At 39.1% G+C, this 27,314-nt stretch overlaps 1 protein-coding gene across 4 annotated transcripts in view; it reads right to left on the bottom strand.

Moving 5' to 3' along the window:
• ARHGEF10 (Rho guanine nucleotide exchange factor 10) overlaps positions 1-27,314 on the bottom strand; it is a 132,061-nt gene that overhangs the window by 17,521 nt on the left and 87,226 nt on the right. For all 4 annotated transcript variants that reach the window (XM_089531073.1, XM_089531075.1, XM_089531076.1 and 1 more), the window contains 8 exons: positions 26,515-26,642; positions 25,868-25,968; positions 24,023-24,144; positions 22,590-22,676; positions 21,236-21,459; positions 17,381-17,538; positions 14,224-14,366; positions 6,131-6,302 (listed from right to left, as the gene is read on the bottom strand). In XM_089531073.1, the coding sequence (XP_089387199.1) occupies positions 6,131-6,302; positions 14,224-14,366; positions 17,381-17,538; positions 21,236-21,459; positions 22,590-22,676; positions 24,023-24,144; positions 25,868-25,968; positions 26,515-26,642 (1,135 nt within the window). The remainder of the gene's footprint in view (positions 1-6,130; positions 6,303-14,223; positions 14,367-17,380; positions 17,539-21,235; positions 21,460-22,589; positions 22,677-24,022; positions 24,145-25,867; positions 25,969-26,514; positions 26,643-27,314) is intronic.

Genomic DNA, 27,314 nt, shown 5'->3' with positions numbered 1-27,314 from the left:
CAAACTGTGCCTTTTAAGAGATGTTGGACTTCAGCTCCCAGAAGCCTCAGCCATCTTGGCCAATAGTCTGGGATTCTGGCTGCTGAAGTCCAAAATCTCTTAAAGAACACAGTTGTGCAGCTGAAACAAAGCAGTTTTGACACTGTAAATTTCCCTAATTCATAAACCAAAATGTCCCTATTTGAAGGTTATAGGAATGATAAACCAAAAAGGTACCACAGCCATGTCTATCTATGTGGCCACCTGTTTCTTTTATTGGTGTTTTCCTTTAAGAGTAATAAGAGTATGTTACAGCTTAAGGATTTCTTTCTTTAGCTCATGTTTAGAAAAGATTAGAGAGATAGGAGTTTCAGTCTTATCCTGTTGTGGCTGGCTAAATGAAACACTCTGGGCTATGTTTGTGTTTCCTGGTATTTCTGATTCTTTCTCCTTTCCAACGCCATCCTCTTTCAATAGATCCTACCTTAATCTAATATTCTTACCCTGTGGTGCAACTGGCGTGAAGACAATAATAACAAAAGAAGAAGCACACAATCCTGCTGTTCTATGGTCTGCTTGTAATAAAGACTGAAGTTTGTGGCAATTTTATAGTTATAGTTTCTACTGTCGGCTGCCTTAGCTTGGACTGTTCTAATATATTACCAGATAGGTATTCAGCTAGTAAAACAGAGCACCTCATCTCTTATACAGAGACCCAAACAAGGTATGTTATGGTAAGTGTTCACAGAAGTATCATACTGACATATAAAGCAGGGACTGGACATCTTTTGAAAGGAGTACATGGGTGATGGGAGTGGGAAAAAGCTAAATCTACCTTTCCCCCCATATCTTTTCTCAATATAGTCTATTGATTTTATGCAGTTCTCTCTCACGCTGGTTCTGAGACTGGACAATGAACTAGGCTAGAAAGAAAGTGCTTAAAGTAAGTGGCAGCAAGGGTAACGTGTGAAGATGCAAGCATGTATTCCTTGCCTTCCCTGGGCACTCCCTTCCTTTGATGATATTTGCTCTTAGCTCCAAGAGGCTGCCACTGAGAGACAGATGTGCTGGTCCCATCCATCAGCCTTGCTACAAGACCCCCTCTTCAAAGTCTCCTGTCTGTCATCAACAGTAGCCATTTCAATAGACAGCAGCAGAGGAAGGTGAGGTGGGAAACCAACCCAGGCCATTCCCATCCACCCCCTTCTTCCTTGAAGAGGCCTATTTGCTTTGCCCCTCTTTCTTTCCCATAACGTCTTCTTTCTCAGTTATCCTTTTACATTGCAATCTGTGGGCAAGGACTGCCTTTTTAAACTTATTTTTAATAAACTGTTCATATGATCTCAGTTGAGCAGGATAACAATGCTCAAAAAATAAACAAACACAGTGGGCCCTTGGTATCCGCTGGGGTTTGGTTCCAGGATACTCCATGGACACCAAAATCTGTGGATGGTGTCCTTTATATAAAATGGCAAAATCAAGGTTGTCTTATTGGAATTATTTTTTAAAAAATATTTTCAAGCCATGGATGGTTGACTCCATGGATTTAGAGGGCCAACAGCACAAATTTACTTATTTATTGTTCACTAATTTCATTTATATGCCACCTTTCTCCCTGAAGGGACCCAAGGTGGCTTACAGATTTAAAAAGCATTACAATAAAATTTTAAAAAGTAAAAATCACCTAAAATATATCTATAAAATTGCATTTAAAATGTAATGGAAGTTAAAAGGCAATACACATGCTCAATATAAAAACCACTGTGGTGTGGTCATATTTTAAATGCTTCCTTAAATAAAAACACATAGGCTTGCCAATGAAAGGAAAGCAGGGAGGGGGTCAGTCTAGCCTCCTGTGGAAGGGAGTTTCGCAAGGTGAGAGCAACCACCAAGAAGGTCTCTCTCATATCCTCATCAAGTGAGCCTTTGATAGTGGCAAGACTAAGAGAAAGCCTTCCCCTGACAAATGAGAAAAACACAGGATAAAATGCATGGGGCTGCCCCAACAGAAACAATATGGAGGGCTGTGCTCCCAGTTCAACTGACACTGTTAAACTCTTGTATCTTCAATGCATTAATAACTCTGCTTAGATATTCAACAAGAAAAGCAAGCAACCAAAACAGAAGAAACCATATCAAATCAAACCTTCTGTAATGAAGGCTTAATCTCACTGAGTCAGGAGAGACCATGTTTCTTTTGCATTTTTAATACAGGAAGACACGAAAACATGACTGCATCAATAGGTGTTAAATTCCAATTACAAATCCACTACTAAATTAGATGACACTAAATGGCAAATATAATGACTAAATGAATCATGATCAAACATGACAGTCATCCCATTCCTCAAGAAGTTAAGCTTCAAACATTTGTTATCCCACACACATGAATATTACCTAGGTTTCATCACTACTGCCAAATCCTAGGTCCTAATAAAATCAATTTGACAGAGGAGGAGTAGTATTATTTTTCCCATGTGAGGTTATATAATTATGTATACAGCTTTCAATGAATTAATAACCATTCTAGATAGTTAAAACCCAAGGAAGCTATTCTTTCACATAAATGGCCTCTCTCAGTTCAGTCATGCACTTCTGCTCACAGTAAGAGGAACAGAGAAGCAGCAAGGGACAAGGAAGACAAGCATGAGAATAATATCCAAACAAGGGCAAAGATATTTAAATACTAAGCAGCGATTTACAGGCCTAATTAATGTGGAAATCAAAATTCTGCCCAGCTGGTTTTTTGGTTCATAGTCCTTACAAAATGTATATCTGGCTCTGGTATGCAAAAACTGTCAAAGCAGAAGCCATTACAGGTCAAAATTCTGGAGAGACACAACTGAAGTCTGGCATTGCCTTCAATTCTTTTCTTCACCTCCTTTCCCAAGGAAAAATGTAATAAGCCCAGTGACTGTAGGTCTAATCTGCCATGCAGAAATAATGCAATTTTATACCGTTTTCACCGTCATGGCTCTATCCTATGAAATTTTGGAAGTTGGTTAAATATATAGAACTCTATCACACGGAGGCACTTACCATAACGGGAACTTCTGTTATTCAAGAAATGGCTGCTCCGTGAAGTCTTTGGCAGCAGGAAGAAGCGGGATGCCTCAATGATGATTAAGAAGTGCGACCGGCTGTCCCACCTTCGTACTTCAGGAATGCTTCACCGTCTTGCTGACGGTAAGCCTCTGTGTGATAAGGGCCTTAGTCTTCTCTGTCAGAAAAATCTGGTGCCACAACAAACCACAAATCCCAGAATTCCATAGGATGGACCCATGACAGTGAAAGCAGCATTAAACTGTATTGATTCAACTGCAGATTAGACTGTACGCAAATTATTCCTGATCTAAATGGTCTGATTTGACATATGCCTTGGTTACATCCTGTTTGGATTGCTCTATGTGGGACTTCCTTTGGAAACTGTTCAAAGATTGAAGTGGTCCAAGATGCTGCATGCAGGTTGATGGCGGCTGGCTACAGAAAACAAATACCCTCCCTGTTGAAACAGTTTCACTTGCTACTGGCTCATTTCAGGGCACAATTCAAAGTTCTGCTTATAGTCAATAAAGCCCTCCATGGTTTAGGTCTAGAAGACCGAAAGACCCTATCTCCAGATATGAGCCTGCCCAAGTTTTAAGATCCTCACAAGCAAGGCTTTATCTTAGTTCAGCCACTTTCACAGGCATGCTCAATTTAGTCATCTTGGCTTCCAGAGATAGTTCAGGCTGGATTTGTTGAAGGACCCAATGGTTTGTTTTCTCAGCTGTCCATGGTATCCTTAGCACTCTTCTCCAACACCATATCTTAAATGAGTTGATTTTTTTCTATCACCTTCACTGTCCAGTTCTTGCATCCATACATGGTAACTGGAAATAAATGCTTGGACTACCCAAACTTTAGTGCTTATGTTTTTATACTTTAGAATCCTATCCATTTTTTTCATAGCTGGCCTTCCCAGTCCTAGTCTCCTGATTTCTTGACTGTAGTCTCCGTTCTGATTAATGTTTGAAGCAAGGTATGGGAAGTCTTTTAACTATTTCAAGATAACTGCATGTGCACATATGCCACACCCTATTGTTTCATGAAGGAGACCTATCCTTACTAAAGCAGGTCCAATCAGAAGAAAGAATGACCAAATAAAATGTTTAGTGCAGCTGAAGATTTACTGTACCTCCTGCAGGGTTCTCAATATAGCAAGAAATGCAGATGCAGAAAAGCTTTGCTTATCTTGCTTTGATGATCATTTGTTCTTCTTTTTGCAAGTATACTGCACAGAGATGCAAGTAGGGTTTATTTTCTGTTTTTTGCTGTGATTTCCCCCCTCCTTTTATCATGTCTAAAATAATACAGATTTCTACTTACTTAAACATCACACGAATTTCAGCTATGTACTTATTTTTGCCACAGTGTAAATTGTGATTTAAAGAACTCTACTGAAACTTTTAAGTGAAGAGACCTACTAGAGTACAGAAAAAATAATTCTTCAGATAATATAGAATCTGCTGAAATGTAGAGGTAATGACACCAGGAGATGGAGATTTGAATGTAGGGTGGATGCTCCCCCCCCTGTGTGTGTGTGTGTGTGTGTGTGTGTGTGTGTGTGTGTGGTGTTTGTAAAATCAATCTTCAAAAGAAAAAAACAATTTTATCTTGTTTTTCCCCTATTGCAATGACAGCTAAGACTCCTTATCTTCTTACTAGCTGTTTTCTTCCCTCAAATATATTAAAATACTCATTTCTGATCAAAGTACCAAAGTATTCCCCCCCCCTACAGTGCAAAGCACTTCCTTTTTTACCCTTACAAGGAGAAAAGGCTCAATATATACACCACTAGAATGTAAGATGAAGAGAGAAATGACTGGCTGATAGTATGAAATCAAGGACTCTTGCAGATATGAGGAGGGGCTAGGAAACATTTTGTTAAGTTAGAGAGCCTACATTTTGAAACTTATAGGGGAAAAAGAAGAAGAACTGGCAAGGGATGGAGATAGTTTATTGAATTTGTGATCATTTAAGAAATGCCCCACCCCTCACAGCTACTCTCAAATTCAGTAGAAAAACACACACTTTTAAAATAGCTGTCATGTTCACAGATTACCCATTGCAACTGAAGCTGGATAAAGTTGAATTTGTAGGTTTCATATTACTGTTGTAGTAATTTCAATTGTGCACACCATGCCAACTAAGTAGAGAAACTGAATGTATATGGCCCTGAAGTCTGAGTTTCACTAATGAGACAAATAAAAGTAAGACAGCAGAGTCACAACCATGTGGACTTTGCATTTCAAACAAAGGTCTTGACCTTTAATAGGAGACCCCTTTTTAAAAAAAATAAATGGACATTGTAAATATAAAACAATTGCTGCATAGGGCATTAACTCATTTTTATTAGGTATATCAGCGTTCACAGATCACATCTGTTGTTGTTTTGAATAGCTGGCTCCCTGAAATGAAAAACTGTATTTCACTTTTAAATCTAAATGACTGGGTTGTGGGAGCTCTGCATGCAGTTCCAAAATAAAAATAATAATAAATTAGTATATAGTTGTAAAACTATCCATTTACGTCACCTCAAAAAGTAATTATGACCATAGGCATTTCTAACACTGGTGTAAGCAGAAGGGCAGTCAGAAATGTACTGGAATTCTATTTTCATACCACACTATATTTCACTTTTTATCCATATATGGCTTAATTTTAGAATGATATTAACCTTCTGATTCCAGTTGTATTAGGATTCAATTGAAACAGAAATTATGTCTGAAAGACCATTTAGATTTGTGATTATAGATTCTCTATTTGGTACCATCATGCCCTTGAAATAATAGAGATGTATATCCCTGACTACTTTGTCCTCACGTGCAAGGATGGACCATTACAAAGTTTTCTCCCAGCTGTGGGGACAAAATAATATTCACCCCCAGTATACTTCCAATATTTTAACATCTAGAAGTGTTGTGGAGGGATAATTCTGTGCAAGGATTTTGTTCTGCAATACACAAATGTTATGAGAAATTATTTGTGCACAAAAATGAACGATGATGAATATTCTTTCCATTTCTAGTACAAGAGCTCTGCCAAGAGTTACAAAATCTGAACAAAATGCAGATACAGTACTATTGATAAGTATGTATAACATTGGTACCTGACATGTTGTGGACAAGAGGAGCAACATTAACATCTTGAAGATGCTTAAGGGTTTCGGTGTGGAAAAGGCGAAGCGTAGATCCTGATGTGAATGCAATCCAGATCCCAACTCCTGCAACAGCCATATGAGAAATCACCATCCCTTCCTCTTGATGAGCTTCAAAATGGCACTAAATAATAGACAGAAGTCATTGGAAGTTATATAGTATTACAAATAATGTCTGAAATCCATACGTAGCTGTTTTAAGAAGGAAAAAATATTGTACGCTTTACAAAATGTGTCAGTTTTAAATATTCCACTTCTTCCTAACATTTATGGATACAAAACTCTAGTGATTGGTACCCAATGAAAACTGAATTTTAAAAATGGGACTCAGATATTCCTATTACAGGCCTGGAACCACACTTGCTTTACATGAATGGAAAAGATCCTTACATCCAGTGGGCACTTTCTGCTGAAGGAAGTAGGAAAGAGGCAATTCTTGCTTATTCCCCCTTCCCCCTGTAGACCACAGTGGCCCCATCCATACTATTCCAGATGATCATCCAACTTGGACCACCTCTCCACCCAACATGATCTGGATTTTGCTCATTACAAATCTAAATTCAACCAATAAATCCATAAATTATTTGTACCGGCAAAGTGCTACACTTTGCCTGGGGGACCAGATTAAAATCTGAATTTACTATACTAATCAGGAGATGATTTAATGAGAAAATAAATATTCTTTAAAAAAATAAATAAAGAAAGGCAGCTAATAGTAGCAATTCTTTCAATGAACTCTGTATGCCAAAATAATTTAAGACTGGTGAAAAAAAATTAAATTGCATGGGGGGGGACCCTGAATGGTGGTATTAGAGACATATCTTTTAAAATTATGTTATTTTAAAATCATTGGTTGCTGTGATACATATTATCATGTCATACTCTGCAGTATGAATGCTTTATGACTAATATAGGTTGGAGAAAGTTATGAATATTAGTACATTTCAAAACTCATGTTTTGAGGGGAGGCAAGAGTTGGCTGGATATTACTGGAAAAGAGATGCCCAGTTCACAATGGTAAGAAAAGATTAGAGGAAACTCAGCACAGATTTAAAAACCTGAGTAATTTTCTGCATAGATGTTATATGTGAAAAATATGCAGATTCTTCAGCTTGCTTATAAACTAATCTAATGCTCTTTAATCTACTTGACATAGTCTATGACAGCAGTGGAAAATTCATATTCTTGTGACAAAGTGAGACCAATTCTGAATCTACCCCTAACTAGAGTCTGGGAAAACGTACCCAGGGATAACCATGGAGCGTTACAGACCGCCTAAAAGTGGTGGTCTGCCGGCGCTGCCGGTTGCTCTGCAAGGGAGCTGCAGCAGCCAAACCGCCCGATGCCCTCACGGAGCAAAAAGAAGCCCCAAAATGGTGCTTTTTTTGGTGGTGCGGTTATGACGCCACGAGGCGCCAATGGCGCACTCGTGGCGTCATTTGTGCTGCGCAACGTGCGGACACAATGTGTCCGCTATGTCAAGATGGCGGCGCCTGTGTGGAAAGGGGGCCAACATTTTGTGCGCGCTCCATGCGTATTAGGGTTAGGGACATCAGGAAGTGACGCCCTTTTCTAACCCTAGTACGTGCGGAGCACATACTATAGGCCCATGCAGAACGGGCCCATGTTGGCTATACAGCAAAGTACAACATCCAAAATCCAAAAAACAGCAATGCCTTTACTGGGACAATCAAAAGGCACAAAATACACCACACAAGCTTTTGAAGCTCTGCTGGCTTTTTCATTAGACAAAGGCGTTAAAATCATAAATGAGAAAGAAAAATCAATGATGTCAGAATCATAGGCCTACATTTTGTTAAGAGGTTTTCTCTTAAAATGATAGGAAGGAATATCCATGCAGGCAGAGGCCATTCCTTTTAGCCATGTGGGCTCTGAGAGACAAAGTCTTAAAGCCCAGGACATAAAATTTAGACTCTGTTGTTGTTGTTGTTATTATTCTGACTGCAGAAATCCACTAGTCACCATGGCAATTCCCTCCTCCATTTTCCTCTTAAATTACAAATGTTAATCTTAAAAAGATTATTTTATCATACATGTAAATACTATGCCCCTAAAGATAAGCTAGCCCTCTAGTAAGAGGCTGATGAGTGCTACCACCATCCAAGGTACAACTTTACTTCTCAGAATGTATTGCAGTACCAATCCCTCAGTGCCAGACGCTGAAGCTTTCTAGTCAACAGCACTTCTAGGAGGCCACAGGGCAGCTAGCGGACTTTATCAAGCCAGAGGAAAGACTATGCTGCAGGTCCAGCCAATTCATTAGTCACTCCCTGGGGTCAGAGAAGGCTCACATGCAATCCTTAACTGCTAGCTCCACACAATGGAAGCTTGCCCCCAAGTGAGCTGCAGGAAACAACACTGCTCTAGTTGTCTTTTGGTTTAAACCTCAGCCACTCCTCCCCCACATACTGACAGGATATGAAGAGATAATAGAATACTATATTACAAGTGTTTCCATCCTAAATGCCTTTCATTCTGCTAAGGCACTGTTTTTCCACAACCAGTTAAAATGAAATCAAAACAAAGGTTATTCATAGCACTTAATATCTTACCACATGCCCTGCAAAAAGCCTACCAGGGCAACAATCTTAATATTTTACTCAGAAAGCCAATTCTACCCAGTGCAGTTCTTCCAGATACTGTCCTTTTCCACTGGTTCTTCCTCCTTCCCCTTTCCTTAAAAGGGTTTTTTGCTTGGCTACTGGCCTTTTATTTATTTGCTTCCTTTCATCTGCAGACTCAGCATTTTAAAATAAGCACTTTAATTAGGTCAGTGCTAGAGCCAGTGTGGTATAATGGTATGACTATGACTCTAGAGATCAGGGTTTGAATTCCGGCTCAGCCATGTAAACCCACTGGGTGACCTCAGACAACTCACAGTCTCATGCTTTATCACACTAGAGAGCAAACAGGATTTAAAAGAGAGTTAAATGAGAGTTAAACAGGAAATGTCATGTGGTAAACATCAGGAATTCCCTGTTTAACTCTCGTTTAACTCTTGTTTAAATCCTGTTTGCCCCTAGTGCGATAAAGCAGTCAGCCTCAGAGGATGGCAATTGTAAACTCTCTCTGAAGACTTGCCAACAACACCCCATGACAGGTTTACTTTAGTGTCTCCATAAGTCAGAAGCAACTTGAAGAGACACAACAACAACAACAACAACAACAACAACAACAACACTCTGCTTTACACCCAGACTTTAAAAGCAATAATATAAAGATTGCTGAATTCAATTTTTCAGTAAGTCCAAGTCCTTGTTCATTGTTTTTATTCACTAATGAAACTGTAACAGGAAAAAAAATAATGAATGAGAAACCTATGGGACTGCTCCCATTCTAAACATAAGTTGAAGGGCCAACTGATGCCATAAGGATGTTAATTCTCAATTATTCTGCAGCTGTATGCAAACATGAATAATTGCCTTAATTTCCTCCCTGCTTTGAGAGAAACAAAATGTTCCATGCAGAAATACAGTCGCCCCTCCTGACTCGCAGATCTGGGATCCACGACATTGAATACTCACAGAGGGGCAGCTTCCATTATTTTCCAATGGGGTGCATGCCCTACGCGCACTTGCATAGCCCCCATGGGGCTTGGATATGTGTGAGCCTCTTTTTTTATTGGGGGTGGACCAGAATGGATCCCCTACGAAAACGGAGGGCCAACTGTACTGTACATGTAATGGAGCCATGGAGGGGCAGACCAGGATCATTTGTGTATTCTGATAGCTGGACACATCCACAGCTGGCTTCTACCCTCTGTTGGCCACTATAGGGCAGTGTCAGAAAGACACCTGTAACCTTATCACCACCAGAACAGATCTCCGTCTCTTGGTTCAACCGATACCTGGTAAAGTAAGTTGCACTGAGGAGTTATGTTTATGGATTATGGATTAGTTCTGGATGCATAACTGTCATACTGAATTTGGCCATTAAATCTAAATAGATAGTTAATTGATAATATTCATTTTTGAAACAAGAATACAATAATGCAACTAAGTTCAGTGTATAGCTTTACACCATGGAATTCTCTACACAGAAGTGTATATGTGATGATGCTTCTGTGCTGCAAACTTGACTACAAAAAAGCAATTTAAAAATATAGCTAAGAAGAACTTGCATAAAATCATTAAATAATTACAACTGGAAATTATGGGGAAATGAGATGTATTCTGACTAAGGCACGGATGAATCAGGTCAGGCCAGGCCCACCCACTCTTTCTATTTGCCATCATTGCTGCATCACTCGTTCTTCTCCCAGGGACAGATCATCCAGGGCAATCACAGTGCTTCAACTGTTTTCTTCATCAGAAAAGGGCAAGATAGTAATTACGTTTGCTGCTTTTTTCTCATAGTGGTGGGTGGGAAAGGCAACTACTTTCTCCTCTAGTAAAAGAGAAAAAACAAACATGCATACTAGCCATGACAGAAACCTGAGAAAAGTTATGGTTGTGGCTGTACTCAGTATACTCCTCTGCAAAATGAATCAATCCTAGCATTCATCTCTTGCTTGCCACAGTCCATTCTACCTTCACTTCCCTTTCTCTTAAGAGGTCTGCATCTCCTTTCTTGTTCTAATTCTATGGCAACATTAGAGCCCCAGCACTGATTTTCAAATGCCACAGCCAAGTCTTTGAACAGACTGGCGCCTGAGATGCCCAGCCACTGTTAACAACAGCACAACACATAGTTCACATCTTTCTCTTCCCTCCTATTTACACCCAGTACAAACCCTTTTGTGATTTTTGGCCCAAAGAGTTGTGCCAAAGACTGAACCATGCTTTCTCAAGCATAGCAAGTTCTGTATAATGGGCCCCATTGTTCATGAAAAGTGACTGACTAAGTAATTTTAAGGAAGAAGGGGGGGGGGGGGGAGAAAGCAACATTTAGGCATACTACCAAGCAACACTGGGTATTTTTGTTTATCTGGCACAGTTCAACAGGCTTTATTTGCTTTTTAAAATGAAGTTATAATATCCACACAAGGAATGTTCAACTAAAGAATTGTTTTATTATTTACGGTATTTATACCCTGCCCTTCAGCCCTAAAGGCTCTCAGAGCAGCTCTAATGCTTCAGCATAGTTTTCCAGGGACTGAAAAAAAGATCTATTTCACAACAACCCACATAAATGCCATGCTTTCTTTGCACTACACTCTGATAGAGCTGCATGCATAAATAAATATGATGGACAAAAAAATCAAGGATAGTGAAACTAAACCCATGACTGTATTGTGGAATCTTCTGTTAACAGCTTTATCTTGGAAACAAACACACCACAGATTTGATACCACATTAGCACCTCAATGTTACACGCTGCTGGGCTTCCACAGCTATCTTTAGCAATAAGCACTGCAATCCTGGTTTTAAACTGAAACCAGTGCAGCAGCAGAAAGAGAAGTTGCAAGAGGAGTTTAAACTCCCTAGAAAACAATACAGCATTGTCAGGTAAAGGGACTTGAATTTACTCCTCCCCACTCCTATCACAACATGTATGTCTTGGCTTTATTACTGGTAGCTTTTTAGGCCCATTAGAACTACAGATACTAGCAAAAATACATACCAGCCTCCAGTTGCAGTGACAGGGATTTCCTCTCTTACTAAAGATAGTCCTATGACAGCTCCAGCATTATGGGAGGAAGCCCCCCCCCCATTATCCCCCAAAATAAAACTATTTGTTTAACACACATACTCACAGAGAGTAGCCAAAAAAAATATGCAATGCCCTGTGTTTGGCATACAGTTCCCAAGGCATTTCAGGCCAAGGAAGTTATATTTAAGTTCTGCCAACTTCATCTTGAAACTGGGATGTGAAGCAGAATATTCCAAGTGTCAGCAAGGAAGAAGAACAGAGATGCAGAGCAATGTGCCAACATGTTCTCTTTGCTTTGAAAATATTTAACATGTGAGAAAGCCTTGGCTTTTCTTAAGGACTTTGCTTGTTTGTTTACAAAGGACTACTGCCAATCTTAAACCAGAGGCATGGTTGTTTCTTGTGTCAAGAAGAGGAAGAAAACATTGGTAGGACAGGCACTGATGAGTGTCTTATTGTTGGGGGGGATGCTGTCATAGTAGGCTACATGCTAAATATGCAAGAGTCTCATCTGCCTATATCACGAAGCCAGAAATGCCCCACCGTGGATGAGCCATAAGAGCTGGAGGACTGAAAGGAACTGTGCCTCTCTGACCCACTTCAGTCTTGTATAAGAGGTGAAACATGGGTCTCAGGCATAGCTGCAGCACATCGTCCCACTCATTTGTCCTCTGCTTCTGGCTCTCCTTCAAGCATAATTTGCTATGGAAACAGAACTGGCTGCTAGTTAACAGCATTAAGAAGGAAGCCTTCTATCAGGGTAACATTAGGATCTGTGAGTGTTAAGTTTGCAATGATGCTGGGGATGGGTGTGTGTGTGAGAAAGTAGTTCTCTAGTTTTCCTGATACTACAAATTTGTTGCACTGTGCTTTTCCATCAAGCAGAGATGCTGGTGGAGAGGGCTGGGGACCTAAACTGAGAAGGGTCATTCAGGAAAAGTGGCCAGCTGAAGACAATGGTTGTTAGTCTCTATAAAGTTTTGTCTTAAATCATTCTCCTCCTAGGTCTCATACAGCAGTAAGAAGTGGCACCATACTTGCATTCCTGTTGTTATTATTACTATTATTACTTACAAAATTTGTTGTACATTCACAGATGTAAGTGTGACCTGTTATTCAAATAGTCCAGCAGATTATCACCCACAGTATTTGCAGGTTCAATTGTAGTTTGTATTTAACTGTATTGTTCCATAAATATACAGCCCGATGATAAGATTTAGTACTTCAGTTACCAGAGTTATTAGGAAGCTGCCGTGGTAACATACAAATTCCTAAATCATGCAGGAACTTCCACACTGCACCCCCTCTCTGTACCAGCTCACTTTACCCAGAAACACAGAAAAATCTATATACTTGAGTACAAGTTGACTTCATGTTTAAGTCGAGGGTACATTTTGGGACCAAAATTGGGGATTTTGGTATGAGCCGTGGATACGTTGAGGGTAAAATATGGCTGCTGCACCGCCATTGAGTACAACAGGCTCAAATAGGCTCACAATTTAAAAAAACTGACGCAATCCAAATATAAGGGCTTGAAGTAATTGGGTGGGGAGGATAAGCCAAAAAAAAAAAAAAAAAGTAAATTAGGCTCACAACAGGCAAGCAGAGTCTCCCCACAAAGTCCTCCTTCATTCCCGCGCTCCACGTGTGAGCCCCAGGCCCATTGCTCCTGTACCCACGAAAGTCCTCCAGAGTATGCCAACGCTGCCTGCGGAGGCCTCCCCTTGCATGAGGTCGGGAGGGGGCCTGGGCATCTTTCCAGGCCAGGCTCTTTAATGGTTGAGTAGAAGAAGGCCTAAAAACCCCGAAGGGATCAGATTCTGTCTAATCTTGGAAACTAAGTGGGGCCATGCCTGGTTAGTATTTGGATTGAAGGCTGCCATGGAATACCAGGTGCTGTAGGATACATTTCAGAGGGCAATGACAAATCACCTCTGAGTATTCCTTGCTTAACATTATGAAATTAGGCTTGAGGGCACATAGACACACAGAAGAGAGAATTCCTTGTTGCTTGTCACACAAGCTTCATCTACTGAAATTATATACAACCATTAAAGGTACAGGAGCCCTTTCCTTTAATTCACCTGGCAACCCTACTAGTCTTCAGGGAATCCCAAGAGTAAGGAGGAAAAGGGTAGACATGGGAGCACGGGCTTAAATACGTGTGATTCAGGCTGGTATTGAGCTTGCTTGCCTCAGTTCCTTTACTGTTTAGTTCATTTGCCACTTCTAAGGAAGAACTGCAAAAATAACAAGCTTTCTGCTTGCAGACCTTTTAAGGATCACACATTTATACGAGTTCTTTAATTACAGACTAAGGTATGCCACAGAATGACCAAACCAAACAACTATATATAGGTTTACTTGAATGAAAAGCATATACATCACGAATGAAATGACTATAAAAAGACATAATTTAAATATTTGTTTACCTCTACAACATGAGTCTCAGTGCTAATTATAAAAATTTGTCCACCAGAAGCAGCCCAAATGGTTTCTTCCATGACAAGGAGACTTCTTACTGGAAGAACACCCAACTTCACTACTTTCTGAGGTTCTGAGTTCCAGGATCCATCTTCAATAAGAGACAAAAGATATTAAAATAAAACCATAGATCCCTGTGTGAATGATATGCAATGTGTTTTTTTACCAACACTAGTACAGTCTTTCTTGCCCAAAATGTGCTATTTTCTTTTTTTCAGTCCTGCTGTGGCTTCTTTTCAAACTGGTTTTGTAAGCTTTTTGTGCTACTTCAAAAACCTCTTTTACCAGAGACCATGCAATGGTGAGGTGGGATATTGCTTGAACGTATGCAGCCACAGCCAACAACAATTCCACTATTGTATCTTTGAATCATTAACTATATTGCCTCCTACCCAGCTACATTATTGGAAACAACCTGAGAGCATTTCTTGAAAATCACTGGAAGGAAGGCCTTTGCATTACAATATAAATCCCAAGCTGCTATCATGTGCAAGAGAATACAATTGGCCTGCCTTCCTTTGAGTATCTGGCAGCTTCCTTGGCACAACTCTTTTGAGCTTGAAAAAAAGTATTAAAATTATATAGATTAATTCTTTGAAGTTTGTTGATCTTCCCCCTCCCCCTTACACTGCTGAATTAAATGTAATGCTTTCCTTGTCTTCGTATGATTTTGCTCCCTTCTGGTCTCATATAGTGAACAGTCTTCTTTTTGTCTGATAGCTTCCTTTTTACTCTCTCTCTGTAACACCACTGGTATTTCAACATATACCCTTTGGTTAAATCTTAACTGTACTGTACAATGAAGCATAAGTATTAGTATATCATATTATCATAAATAACAACTACTGACAAGTTGCTTTCTTTTAATGACATGATGGTGAGAGAATGCAAGCAACCTGCATTCAAAACAATCTGGGTTTTCTATCATATGTAAGATTAATATTTATTATTCTGCCTATATTCAGGGTCACTATGAATAGAATCAAAGAGTTGGAAGAGACTACAAGGGCCATCCAGTAGCTATCAACCTACACTCAGGATTCTGTGTATCACTATCAGTTATGTGCACTCATTGGTGTAAAAACAGTTGGTAAAAATAATTTTTCATGATTTTACTACTGAGAAGACAAATCATTACTTTTTATTTGGAACATGCCCCTCTTTAGTAGAAGTCTACAAATCCTGTACTGAAAAATGCTAAACTGTTTCTGGTATGCAATACTAAATATCTACTACACTGATTCAAAATGCATGCCATTAAAAATATTATTTAGAGGGAACCACAGAAATCAATCACCCTTATATTAGTCATCATAACCATCTTAAGCGCAATTGCTTTCAATAGGTCTAAGTGTAAATAATCTTAGCTCTCACCATTTGTATTTGAAAGAGTGCAAAAACTGTCCCCTGTATTAAAAGTTTAGCCTCCTAATCAACTGGAGAAATCTTCAGAAGGATGATTTGGAGCAATACTTAAGGTTCACTGATACATGGCTAGTTTTCTTTGAACTTGGTCTTCAAGAGTAGGGGCCATGAAAATAATTCTTTCTTCAGTGAAAGTGTCTAAGGCTGCATCTGCACTGCAGAAATGACCCAGATTGACAGTACTTCGAGCTGCCATGTCTCAATGCTATGGAATTTTGAGACTTGTAGTTTTATAAGACATTTAGCCTTCTCTGTCATAGAGCTCTAGTGCTACAACAAACTCCCAGAATTTCACAGCATTGAGTCATGGCAGTTAAAAGTGCTGTCAATGTTGATTATTTCTGCAGTGCGGATGCAGTCTAAGATGTATTACTCATTCTTCTTATCAGTTTGCTAGGCAGAGAGCTAAGAGCCATTTAAAGCCTCATTTTTCCTTGCAGTCTAGGAACAGATGATCACACAACAAAGCTGCATGGATACACACAAAGGGATTCAGTGCTCAAAGCTATCCAGCACTACATACCACTGGACTAGCTGTATTTCAATTTTTTAAATTCTGTTTATATTTATATGGAAATCATTATATGGAACCTATGACAAACAAGATGAAGAATTGTCCAAACTCTAGAATTAAGTAGTGCAGTTTTCAAGCTCCAGTCATAATTTAGGCCAATTATTTATTTGTCAAATTCTCTGTCCTACTACTCTTCAGATTTGATTTATTAGTCTGGCAAAATAGGTCAGCACTCCATAAAATGGTTCTTTCAGAAATGATTGGAAAAGCATCTTGAGCCTTAATAAGGGTTGCCGTTTCTTTTGTGGCCGGGGAGTGGGTGGGTTCAAAATGACTGGGCTCTCTTTTTATTAGGCATAGAAAATAGTCACAATTACTGAAAAATAATGGGTACAAGCTGAATCAGAAAGATGTACATTAAAAGCCAGAATCCTGTTGTGTCATTACATGAAACTCCTGTTTTGCCAGTGGTTGTATTTTCTCTGTCAATATGGAAGGGTGGTGTACTGAACATGTTTCTACAAGTGGTTTTACCATAGGTAAAAGGTTACACAAGTACTTGTTCTCTTCTTTAAGTATATCCCTGCTGTTTGTATCCCTGACTGTGAACAGATACAGAAAGGGAATCACCAGCATGGGTTTCTCACTGCCAGTCACTGGTACAACTATATGTTCATATAATTAGTTTTCACCAACTGGATGCCAATGGAAAGCCCACATCAGGACATCAACACAAGAGCTCCATCCGGCTTGTATTCCTCAAGAAAAAGTGCTGGGAGATATATTGCCCATGAAAGATACAGCCGTCATGATTAGCAACCACTGATAGCCTTATCCTCTCATAGGTGCATAGAGTCATACATGCCAACATATATGTGTAAGGAGCCCAAATGGCCACATTCCAACTGTATATGCGAAACAGAGACATGTATTCTTCACATGTGATAGCAAACATAGGTTTTATGATATCAAGTAGGCAATTTGCCAATGACAGCACTCTAATGGAAAAGCAAAACAACAACAACACACATTTTATTTGTTATTACTAACATGAATAGGAGTTAAAAAAAAAAAAAAAAGGAAAAGCAGGGCATCAAATCTGCTTTAGCCAAAATACTAGCCCTCAGCAAAGGAAATGTTCAGGTAATTGCATATTATGTCTGTACCTTCCAACTTTGTGTAGATGGCAATGTTCCCATTGACAAGGCCAGCAAACAAGTGGTGAGTTTTGTACACAAGGCTCATGACAGTAGACTTGTCTGGAGTGAAGAAGTGTTGAAGTCTGATTTTCTTTGAGCCTTGGCTACTTTTGTAAACAGAGATGCTGTTTAAAAGATATAGGAGAAATGGAGAAATCCATTAAGTACATATTTATTTTCCGCTTTGAAGTGATATGATATTCCCTAGATACATTCAAAAAGTGGGTGAAGCATTACAGGAAACATTATGGATAAGAGAGTAAAAAAGACAATACAGTACAAGAAGCACTGAATTGCTACCTCTCTGTGCCACCTTAGTTTCTCTTGTAACATTTAATATATGATGTGACACCAACGCGCCATCCAGTTCGTTATTTGCATCTCACACTGGTGAGGAGAGAGACCCAGTTCAGTGGTGTCATATCATGTGTTGTTTATGTAAGGTATTACAAGGATGATATTACAATGATACGTAATAGTGGCAGCATGGTGTTCCTTATAATGTCATATGTGATTCTTGTATCAACCCAGACTTACATTTACTTTGGAACCATTTATATCAATGGAACTTACAATGGCTTGCAGAAGTATTCACCCCGTTTCCCACATTTTGTTAGGATACAGCCTGGAATTGAAATGGGTACGATTGGTACTGTTACCACTTGATGCACACAATGCACACAAGATAACAATGTGAAGGTGCAGAATATTTTTGCAGTGGAACAAAAGTGAAATAAACAACAAACTGGCACTTTGGGTTTAATTTAGGTTCCACTGATGCCAGTAGTCTACTCTACATTTTACTAAGTTTGTACTCAACCCATAGGCTTATCTAAGCACTATTATTTTATGGGATCAGGGCTAAAATATATTTTACATTAAGTACATTGTATGTAACTTGACCTTCTAACCCCTTGCAAAAAAGGCATGGGACCTGATCTGGATTGAGATCACTGTATGCCAGTAGAAGAGATTTAATCCTTCAGGCTAGCTAGTTTTTTTCCTGAATTCATGCTCTACCCATTCAGGGGCTGGAAGTATGGGAACAGGGAAGTCTGTTTGCACCAATGTGGGCAAATTTAGAGGAAAACACAGGGAATTTTTTTTATGTGTGGGAAGGGTTAGATCAAGCCCTAATGTGCTTGCTTAGAAGTATGGTTAGTCCTCCCCATTTGTGGCTTTGGTTTTTTTTTTGTGAATTTGTTTATTCACCGACTTGAGTAATATGTTATCTCTGGAAATCTCTAGGTCCTCCAGTGCACCTCTGCTGGGAGCTGACCATAGAGTTGCAATGGAAGACCTAGCGATTCCTAGAGAAAATATTTCTCTAGGCATTTGTAGCTGCTCCAACACAATTCTGTGGTCAGCTTCCTGTGGAGGTTGACCACAGAGTAGCACTGGAGGACGCAATAATTCCTAGTTAGGTGTTCGCTAAGGTTAAAAAAGTGTTTTTCTATTTGCTGCTTTTCCACTTTCACATAGGTCTTCTGCCCCTAACCCCAGCGAATGTGATGGGCGCATTGTAAAAGAAAATGAGGCTCAGCTAAATAGTTTGTATTCGGAGTAGCATGCAGTTTAGCTATCAGAAATGCTTATAAACTGCCTTTTGTCAGACCATAGGAAAACAATATATTTAGAATGAACTCCCAGAATTTTCCCCAACAAATTTGGCTACAAGGAGCTGGGAGTGATAGCCTGCACCAAAGTATTCCCCTCCCAACTCTGGATAGTCTGAGTATAAATGCTCCACAATTATTATTTCATTGACCCCTCCCAAAATTCTAGCACAACAACCTTCTAGAAGCCAGGGTTGTTGTTATGTGCCTTCAAGTCGTTTCAGACTTATGGCAACCCTATCACAGGGTTTTCTGGGGCTAAGAGTGTATGACACACCCAAGCAGGGAATCAAACCCTGGCCCCAAAGTTATAGTTCAATGCTCAAACCACTACACCATGCTGGCCCTCAAACCACGGTATTCCAAGTTAAAAGCTATAATTGATGTGCACAGCACTACTATCCATGCCAGACCTTCTTCCACAGGACATTTTCCAGTGCTAAAAACAAAGAATCAAAATTCATGTTTGTATCAGCAGAAAATACTTTAATGCTTCTCTCATTCATACTGGTGTGATCCAAAGCAATTGAATGAAAATATGCCCCCTGACCAATGGGTTTTTGTTTCGGCTATTACGTAGTATCTTCTTATGATGCAATATACTCATCCCGCCACATTCACTGGGGTTAGGGGCACAGGGCCCCTGTTAGTATGGAAAAACTGCAGATAACAAAAACACTGTTTTTACCTGAGAGAACACCTCTCTAGGAATCTCTCGGTACTCCAGTGCAACTGTGTGGTCAGCATTGACCAGACATTGACCACAGAATTGCACTGGAGGAGCCACAAATGCCTAGTGGAGTGTTCTCTCTAGGAATGTCTACAAAGATTATCACACCAGTGCTTACCATCTCTCAGTCCGCTCTCAAACGTTGAGGAAATGCGCATGTGTGAAATCCTGACGCACTTCCTCATCGTCAGGTAACTGTCGGCTCCCTCTAGCATCACTGAATCATTCCAGGAGAGAGAATTTCCTCTGAATGCAAATTCCTCTGAATGGAAACTTTGCATTCAGAGGAAATTCCCTCTTCCTGAACGATTAAATGACGCTAGAGGAAGCAGACGATTTCCTGATGATGAGGAAGCGCGCCAGGCTTTCACACATGCATGCTTCCTCACTGTTTTAGAGCCAATTGAAAGATGGTAAGCATTGGTGCGATAATCTTTTAGGTTCTTCACTGAGACATTTCGTTAAAGTTGATCTTAGAAATGTACTGGAGGAGCTAGCTATTCCTAGAGAGAACATATTAAATCTACAAAAAATAAAATCCGCAAAAGTCAAACTTGCAGACATGGAGGGACAGTGTATCCTTCAAAGCTTAAATCTATCTCACATACAGCTTAGGCTCTTAAATAAATGCTCTCACCCTTTTCCTATTTCCAAAGCAGCTGTAACCATGGTGTGTGAAGCTCAGGGGAAAAGGAGTGAGACATGGGGAAAAGGCTGATGAAAAATTTTGCGCCTTGAGGAGACCAAAATTATGTTATGGGTTATAAAATCAGTGGGAGCTAAATCTAATTTCAGTATGCATCCCCTAATTAATATTAATCAGAATAATTCACAGTTTTAACCAAAAATGTCACCTACAAACAAGTTTCCCCATTTATTCCAGTACTTTAAACAGTACTGTACACAGAGTTCAACATAAAATAAAGTGACTTGGAATTAGCAACTGATATATCTGTCCCAGAAAATCTATGGTCGAATGAAGGAACTATTTGTGTCTTTATACATACATACATACATTGAAGTTTATCGCACCGGGGTTAAAACGTTCCCCGGTGTGTTCTAACATGCCCGCACGGGGGTATGCACGGAACGCGATGGGGCCCAGAACGCCATTTTACCGCACACCTGAATGACACCTTTGCCGGCGGGCATTCCCATCGCGTTCCCATTGAGTTCCAGAGGGCGCCATTTCTGGGGACACTTTCCCAGAAATGGCGCCCTCTGGAACTCAATGGGAACGCCTGCCAGCAAAGGCAGTGTTCTGGTGTGCAGTAAAATGGCGTTCTGGGCCCCGTCACGCTCCGTGAGCACCCCCGTGCGTGCACGTTAGAACGCACCGGGGAACGTTTTAACCCCGGTGCGATAAACTTCATTAACAATGTGTGTGCCCATTTCACACACTCATTCTTTCTACCTCCTCTCTCTATTTCCTGGAAAGCTAAACAAATAATAGTGAAGCACAAACATGAATACCACCTTCCTTCTTCCATGCCCAAACAAATGGTGGGCACACTGGAGTGTTTTGTAGATGTATCTTCAGTCTCAGGAGGCACACTGGGCTCTTTCTGTTTCTCCTCTTCTGGGATGTAGACCATGCAGAGGATTCTTGACTCCACATTGAAGCATTCAATAACTTTTGGACTGGAGTTTTGAAATGAAACAATGGCAATTTGGCCCATTTGATTAGTACAACTGCCAATCTAAATTAGGAAGAAAAGATTAATGTTCTTCTGTAAGAATGATCTCTAAAAACAATAATGCTTGCATGGCAACATTAATTAAGGCTAATTTGATCCAGATCTCAGCAGTTCAGTGATGTATTTTTATGTCAACTAAAGGTTATAAGATGAGATTTCAAGCCTAGTGTAACAAATGAAAATACTGAAAAAAGAAAACTTCTTTTTATTCCTAAATTTATGTTCCTTTGAAGGTACTACAGATATGAATGTATACTGAGTGATATTAAGAGGCTTTATTTGTTAGGTCCCTAAACTTAAAAAATAATTTAATTATAGTTGATTTTGCCTATGAGAGTGATTGCAAACAGTGAGAACAATCAGGTTGGAGAGGGTGTTTGTGTGATTTAGGTACCTTGAGGCATTAAAAATGATCATGATCAAGGCATGTGTATCCAAGATAATTTAACATTTCAAAGAATTGTCTCTGCTGTTTTCTTCCACTAATAGGCACTTCAAATGCTTAAACATGGTTGAGAGAATTAAAAATTGAGAGGAAGTAGGAATTTCAAGAATTAATGGTGGTGAGCAAGGTTTATATCCCACATCTCAGGACCACAGGACCCACTTTGCAGGAGCTAAGAACTAAATCCAACTTTATTTAACCTTAATACCAAGAGCCATGCTAGAGAAGGGATGACTAATCCTCAATGTTTAGACCAGCTAGGGTACATCTGTGTATATTTCTGTATGAATACAACCTGGATAGTGACTTGATGCTTGAGGTTTTCCTATCTCATTTCATTTTTTCCAATTTAACTCCCCACCTCACCCTCTATCCTTCTCATGGTAAAACGTATAGCATGTTCTGCTTCACGAAATGCAAAGACAGATTTGGATGGGAAGGGGTCTTATATTAGAATGATAGCATGGGAAAGAAAGTTAAAACACTGCTTCTTGCAGTGTCATCACATCCAGAAGCTAACCATCTTTCTTCCTACCAGTCTACAGAACACTGAACAAAACAAGACAAAACAAAATAACGCATCTACCAGCATTGTATTGAGCTTGGCCATAAGTCAATCACATATTTTTCAATCTTCAATAGTGGCATCATTTCTAATACGTGGTCTTCAAAGAATTTAAACTCTTACCCACAGAAAACCATGCTCTATAGAAAGGGAATCTGGATCACTTTCTTCACAGGAGTATGGTTCAGGATTATATGCTGCACATTCAACCTTGACACAGAAAACAAATTCTGTTAGTAATTTACATTAGGAAGAACCCCCAAAAATATTTTTGGATAGTCCACAACTGATAACTTCCTAACTATGTCATATCATGGAATTAAGACTGTCTCCATCTCCATCCTTGCTACATATAATAGCAAGTTTTCCTTGGACTATGACAATTTAGATACATTTGCCTCTATACTACTCATTTCCTGCTCTTTCCCTTTGGTCATAGTCAGTAGAAGACTTTGGGCAAGGATTGTGTCATTTTATGCTCAATACAACACTTGTTCAACATAATGTTAATGAAGAATAATTAACACTCAGACGTATAATAATCAAACCACACCTGCACATAAGGAATTGTCTACATGCATCCAGTGGCTGCTGGTTTTTTCAAAGTCAGTTGGATGATGAATCAGTTCTGGGTACAGGAAGCACACAATTCCCTAGTTGCAAAAACTCCACTGGCTGTTGGTCTATTTCTTGAAATGATTCAAAGTGTTAAGACCTATAAAGTCCTGTAACGTCCAAGTCCAGATTATAGAAGGCCCATATTCTCCCATATGTGTTTTAATGTATTTTGAGATCTCCTGAGAAGGCTCTTCTCTCTGTCACACCACCTTCACAGGTATATCTGCTAGAAACATAGGAGGCCTCCTTGGTATCTGCCTTGAGTCCCAGACTATGGAAAAGGCAGAATATTAACAAGGATAATGATGGAGATTCTGTCTCCCTACTCAAGAAAGTTATTTTTGTATCATCATCATCATCATCATCATCATCATCATCTGAAGGCCAAAGTACATGGTAGCTTGAATGTATTAACATGTAAATATATACCTCTCCCTTTAATTAACTGCAGCTGCTGTGTGCCTCTCTCTATAATAGGAAGAGGCGTGATTATTTGTGACAAAGCATCTTTATCCTTAACACCAAGAGCCAACAATGAGATTTACCCCTACTTTAAAAGGTTTTAATCAGCACAGGAATCTTTCTATGAGTCTTGAAGTGGAGAGATGTTCCTATTGTCACAAAGGAAACTTTTATCTAAATATATTCTGAGATCTCAAAGGCCAGGATCCAGTTGGGTGCTTCCATTGCACCATAGGGGACAATTTTAATTCCAACTACAACAAACAAGGTTTGCTCTCAGTAAAACTCCTCACCAATTGCTTATTAAAGAAAAACAAAAACAAAGACCCATTATAAATGCTGTGCATTTACAGTAATGGGCAGTTTGGATCTCAGTGAGAAATATGCTGGTATAATCTGCAAGAACATTAAGCGGATCATATCTAAGCTTATTTCAGACAATGTGTTATATCTTCAGCAAGCAAAGTTGAATTCACCTTAAATTCCTGCTGCTTGGCCATCATCACAGGCATATGTTTAACAAGGAGAGGATGTTTCTCCTTTTTTATCTGATTCCCATCGTCATCTATACAGAACCAACCCAGTAGATTCTCCTCAGCTATAATAGCAAGGAGGAAAGTAAAGAATTAAAGTATATTCCAGTGTGTAAACTTTTTGCAATATCAGCTTTTATAGAGCAAGGTGATGAGAACATTTGCCCTCATGAAGAAAAAATTACCTCTAGAATGAAACACAGGTGGTAGCAAATGCTCACACAAGTATTTGGCTGCATAAAGGGGGCGGGGGGAGAGAAAAAGCTTAATACTGGGGAAGGGACTGTAGGATTGCTCAGGATTACAAAGCAATTTAGGTAGAATAGCCTTCTCTGTCAGAGAGATCTTGTGCCACAATAAGCTACAATGATTTTCTAACACGGAGACAAGGCAGTTAAAGCAGTCTCTGCAGTGTGTTTTGTACATTAAAAAGCCAAAATGACTAAACTCAGGCTATTGTACTTTGGACATATCATGAAATATCAGGACCCATTAGAAAATATGATATTGCTCAGCAAAGTGGAAGGCATTAGGAAAAGAGTATGCATGGATAGAATCAATCATGGTTTTGCGAGATCTTAAGAGGGCTGTTGGTAGCAGAGTTGTCATAAGATCTTATCACACTAGAGAAATCCTGAACAGAAACAGGATTTTGAACCTAGAAAAAAACCACAAATGCAGGAAGTTTATCACATGAAATTATGCAAAAGTGAAATAACACGAAAATTAAGCAAACATAAAAGGGACAAAAATGGCAGCTTTTTACTTTCAGAAAGTTCCAAAAGTAAAAAGCTACAATTTTTCTTCTTTTTACGTTCGCTTTATTTTCACGTTATTTCACTTTTTCAGAAACACTGTGTGATAAACTTCCCGCATTTTCAGGGTTTTTCTCCTTTAAATCTACTTTAAATTCCGTTTCTTAGCAGGATTCCTCTAGTGTGATAAGGTCCTTAGAAGTCTCTCACTGACAGGTCTGCCAAAACTCAAAGCCAACTTGCTGGCAAACAACAACAACACACATAATCATGTACACTAAACACCTCTTCATCATTGCAAATTAAAAAACACTGGGCCTTTTCAAAATATTTGAAATCTACCACTTGCCACATTTCAGCAGTTAAGAAGTGAAAAACCAAAACACAATGCAATTGCCAATTTCCAGTCAACTTTAATCTCACAAATATTTGGCTGAAATCTAAATCACTTAAAAGTTGTGAAAGGTTACCATACACATTAATTTGTCTCAGATAATTTCACATAAAGGGCAAAAACTCAAATTCAAAGTACTTAACATCTGTTTAATGTGATTATCTTGGCATGGATCCAAGTGCCACTTGGGTATGCCTAGTGATCCTCTCCCTTCTTTAATACAGTTCACTGTGCTGGTAAATCACATACTTGTTTTCAAACTACTTCTCACAGTTTTACAAGAGGTGTGCTATGTCATATGGGAGGTTTTATTTGCTACTCAGTACTTGCAAGTGCTGGAATACCCTTAGATAAGATGTCCTTTGAATCCTATTCCATTTTTGATCCCAATATAGGATGTGACCTCAATCAAGCAGACACAGTAAAATCTAACAGTATAGATTTTAAAATATTAATAGCAATTTCAAACACAGATTAAAAAGAGTAACGTTCCCAGCTACAATGAGGTATATATCCAGTTTTAAAGGTAAACTTTACAATTCTAATACAATTTTACATTAGAAATGATGCAGAAGCCAAAGCTCACAGTCCCTTAACTTAATATATAGCAGTTTTAAATGTACTAAAAGAAAAACTTACCCAGAGCGAGCTTAGCCATCTGTAAATTTTTGATCCAAGACTGTTTGATGGCAGGGGTAAACGTATTGAAAACTGCTGTAAAGAAAGTAGGTCGGCCCGATCTATCAGAAATAAGAATAATAATAAAAAAATACGTGATTCAATACATTCCTCTGGCAAGGAAAAAAAAGGGATTTTTAGATTACAAGCATAGTGCAAAATAAATAATTAGAAACCACATGCAACAACCTGTTTTCTTATTATTGAGATAAATAAATTTAAAAGTGAAAAGCAGAATTTATGTAATACTAGATGGAGACCTATCAAGTCTGACAGGTGTAAATGAGATGAAAAGACAATTGCCTCCCTTAGGTGTAAAACCAAGCCTGCTTTCCAATACCTGGCTCTCTTCCCTATGCCCTAGAGCAAACATGAACCCTTGATAGGCCCCCCCATATTCAGTATGGGGCAAAAGAGTAAGAAAGAAACATGTCTCCATCCTTCCCATGGTTCCTCTTTTAGAGGACGCTCAACCATCCATTGCCTTGGTGACAGAGGTCCTGTTCAGCCTGGAGAAGTTGCAGGAGGAATGGTAATAAAAGCTACCCTTGGTTTTGCACTGTTAACAGCAGCACTGGCCTCAAGGGTACCACTAGATTGGTACTAACTTGTCTTGCTTTCCTGGAAGCTGAAGTTGAATTCTACAGCGGTCTGCAGCTCTGATTTCATCTTCTTTTCTCAAGATAAGTTTTTGTAAACCTGAGGTCCAATCATGTGCCACTGATTGATTTAAATTCTGACAGAAAGGGGAGAGAAAGGAGGGGGGAAAGCTCAGTTAAAGCTCAGTTTCATTTTGTATTTCCAGTTCTAGACACCATTCACCATCTTTTGAATTACTGTGATAAGACCCTAAGAAAAAGTTTCTTGAAAGGGCTACAGTTTGGACTAAGAAGGTGGATTAATGCCTTATTAAAAAACATAAATCAGCTGTTAGAATAATTCAGCAAAGTTCTAAATTAAATTGTTTTTAATCCATGTACTTTGAAACAGAATTATTGTTTAATTGTTTATTTTGTAAAATAAAATTTCAGTTAATTTTTGTTTAAATTATTGTATGCCACTCTGTATCCTACCGTGAGAGAAAAGTGGAGTATAAATTAAATTAATGAATAAATAATACTAATTCTTTTTTAAAAATTCAATAAGCATTCCAAAAATGCATGTGTTTTATTAATAAACTTATGTACTAATAAACTAAGGTGCTGTTGTTGTTGTGTGACCTCAAGTCATTTCCAATTTACTGGTGACTCTAAGGCAAACGTATCATGGGTTTTCTTGGCAAGATTGTTTTAGAGGGGGTTTGCCATTGCCTTCCTCTGAGGATGAGAGTGGGACTTGCCCAAGGCCAGCTAATGGGTTTCCATGGCTGAAAGGAGATTTCAACCCTGGTCTCCCAGAGCCCAAGGCT

Source organism: Sceloporus occidentalis, unplaced genomic scaffold, assembly GCF_023333645.1.
Source record: "Sceloporus occidentalis isolate IW3139 unplaced genomic scaffold, rSceOcc1.0.p SCAF_6, whole genome shotgun sequence".
Classification (NCBI taxonomy): domain Eukaryota; kingdom Metazoa; phylum Chordata; class Lepidosauria; order Squamata; family Phrynosomatidae; genus Sceloporus; species Sceloporus occidentalis.
This window is presented reverse-complemented; position numbering and strand designations above follow the sequence as displayed.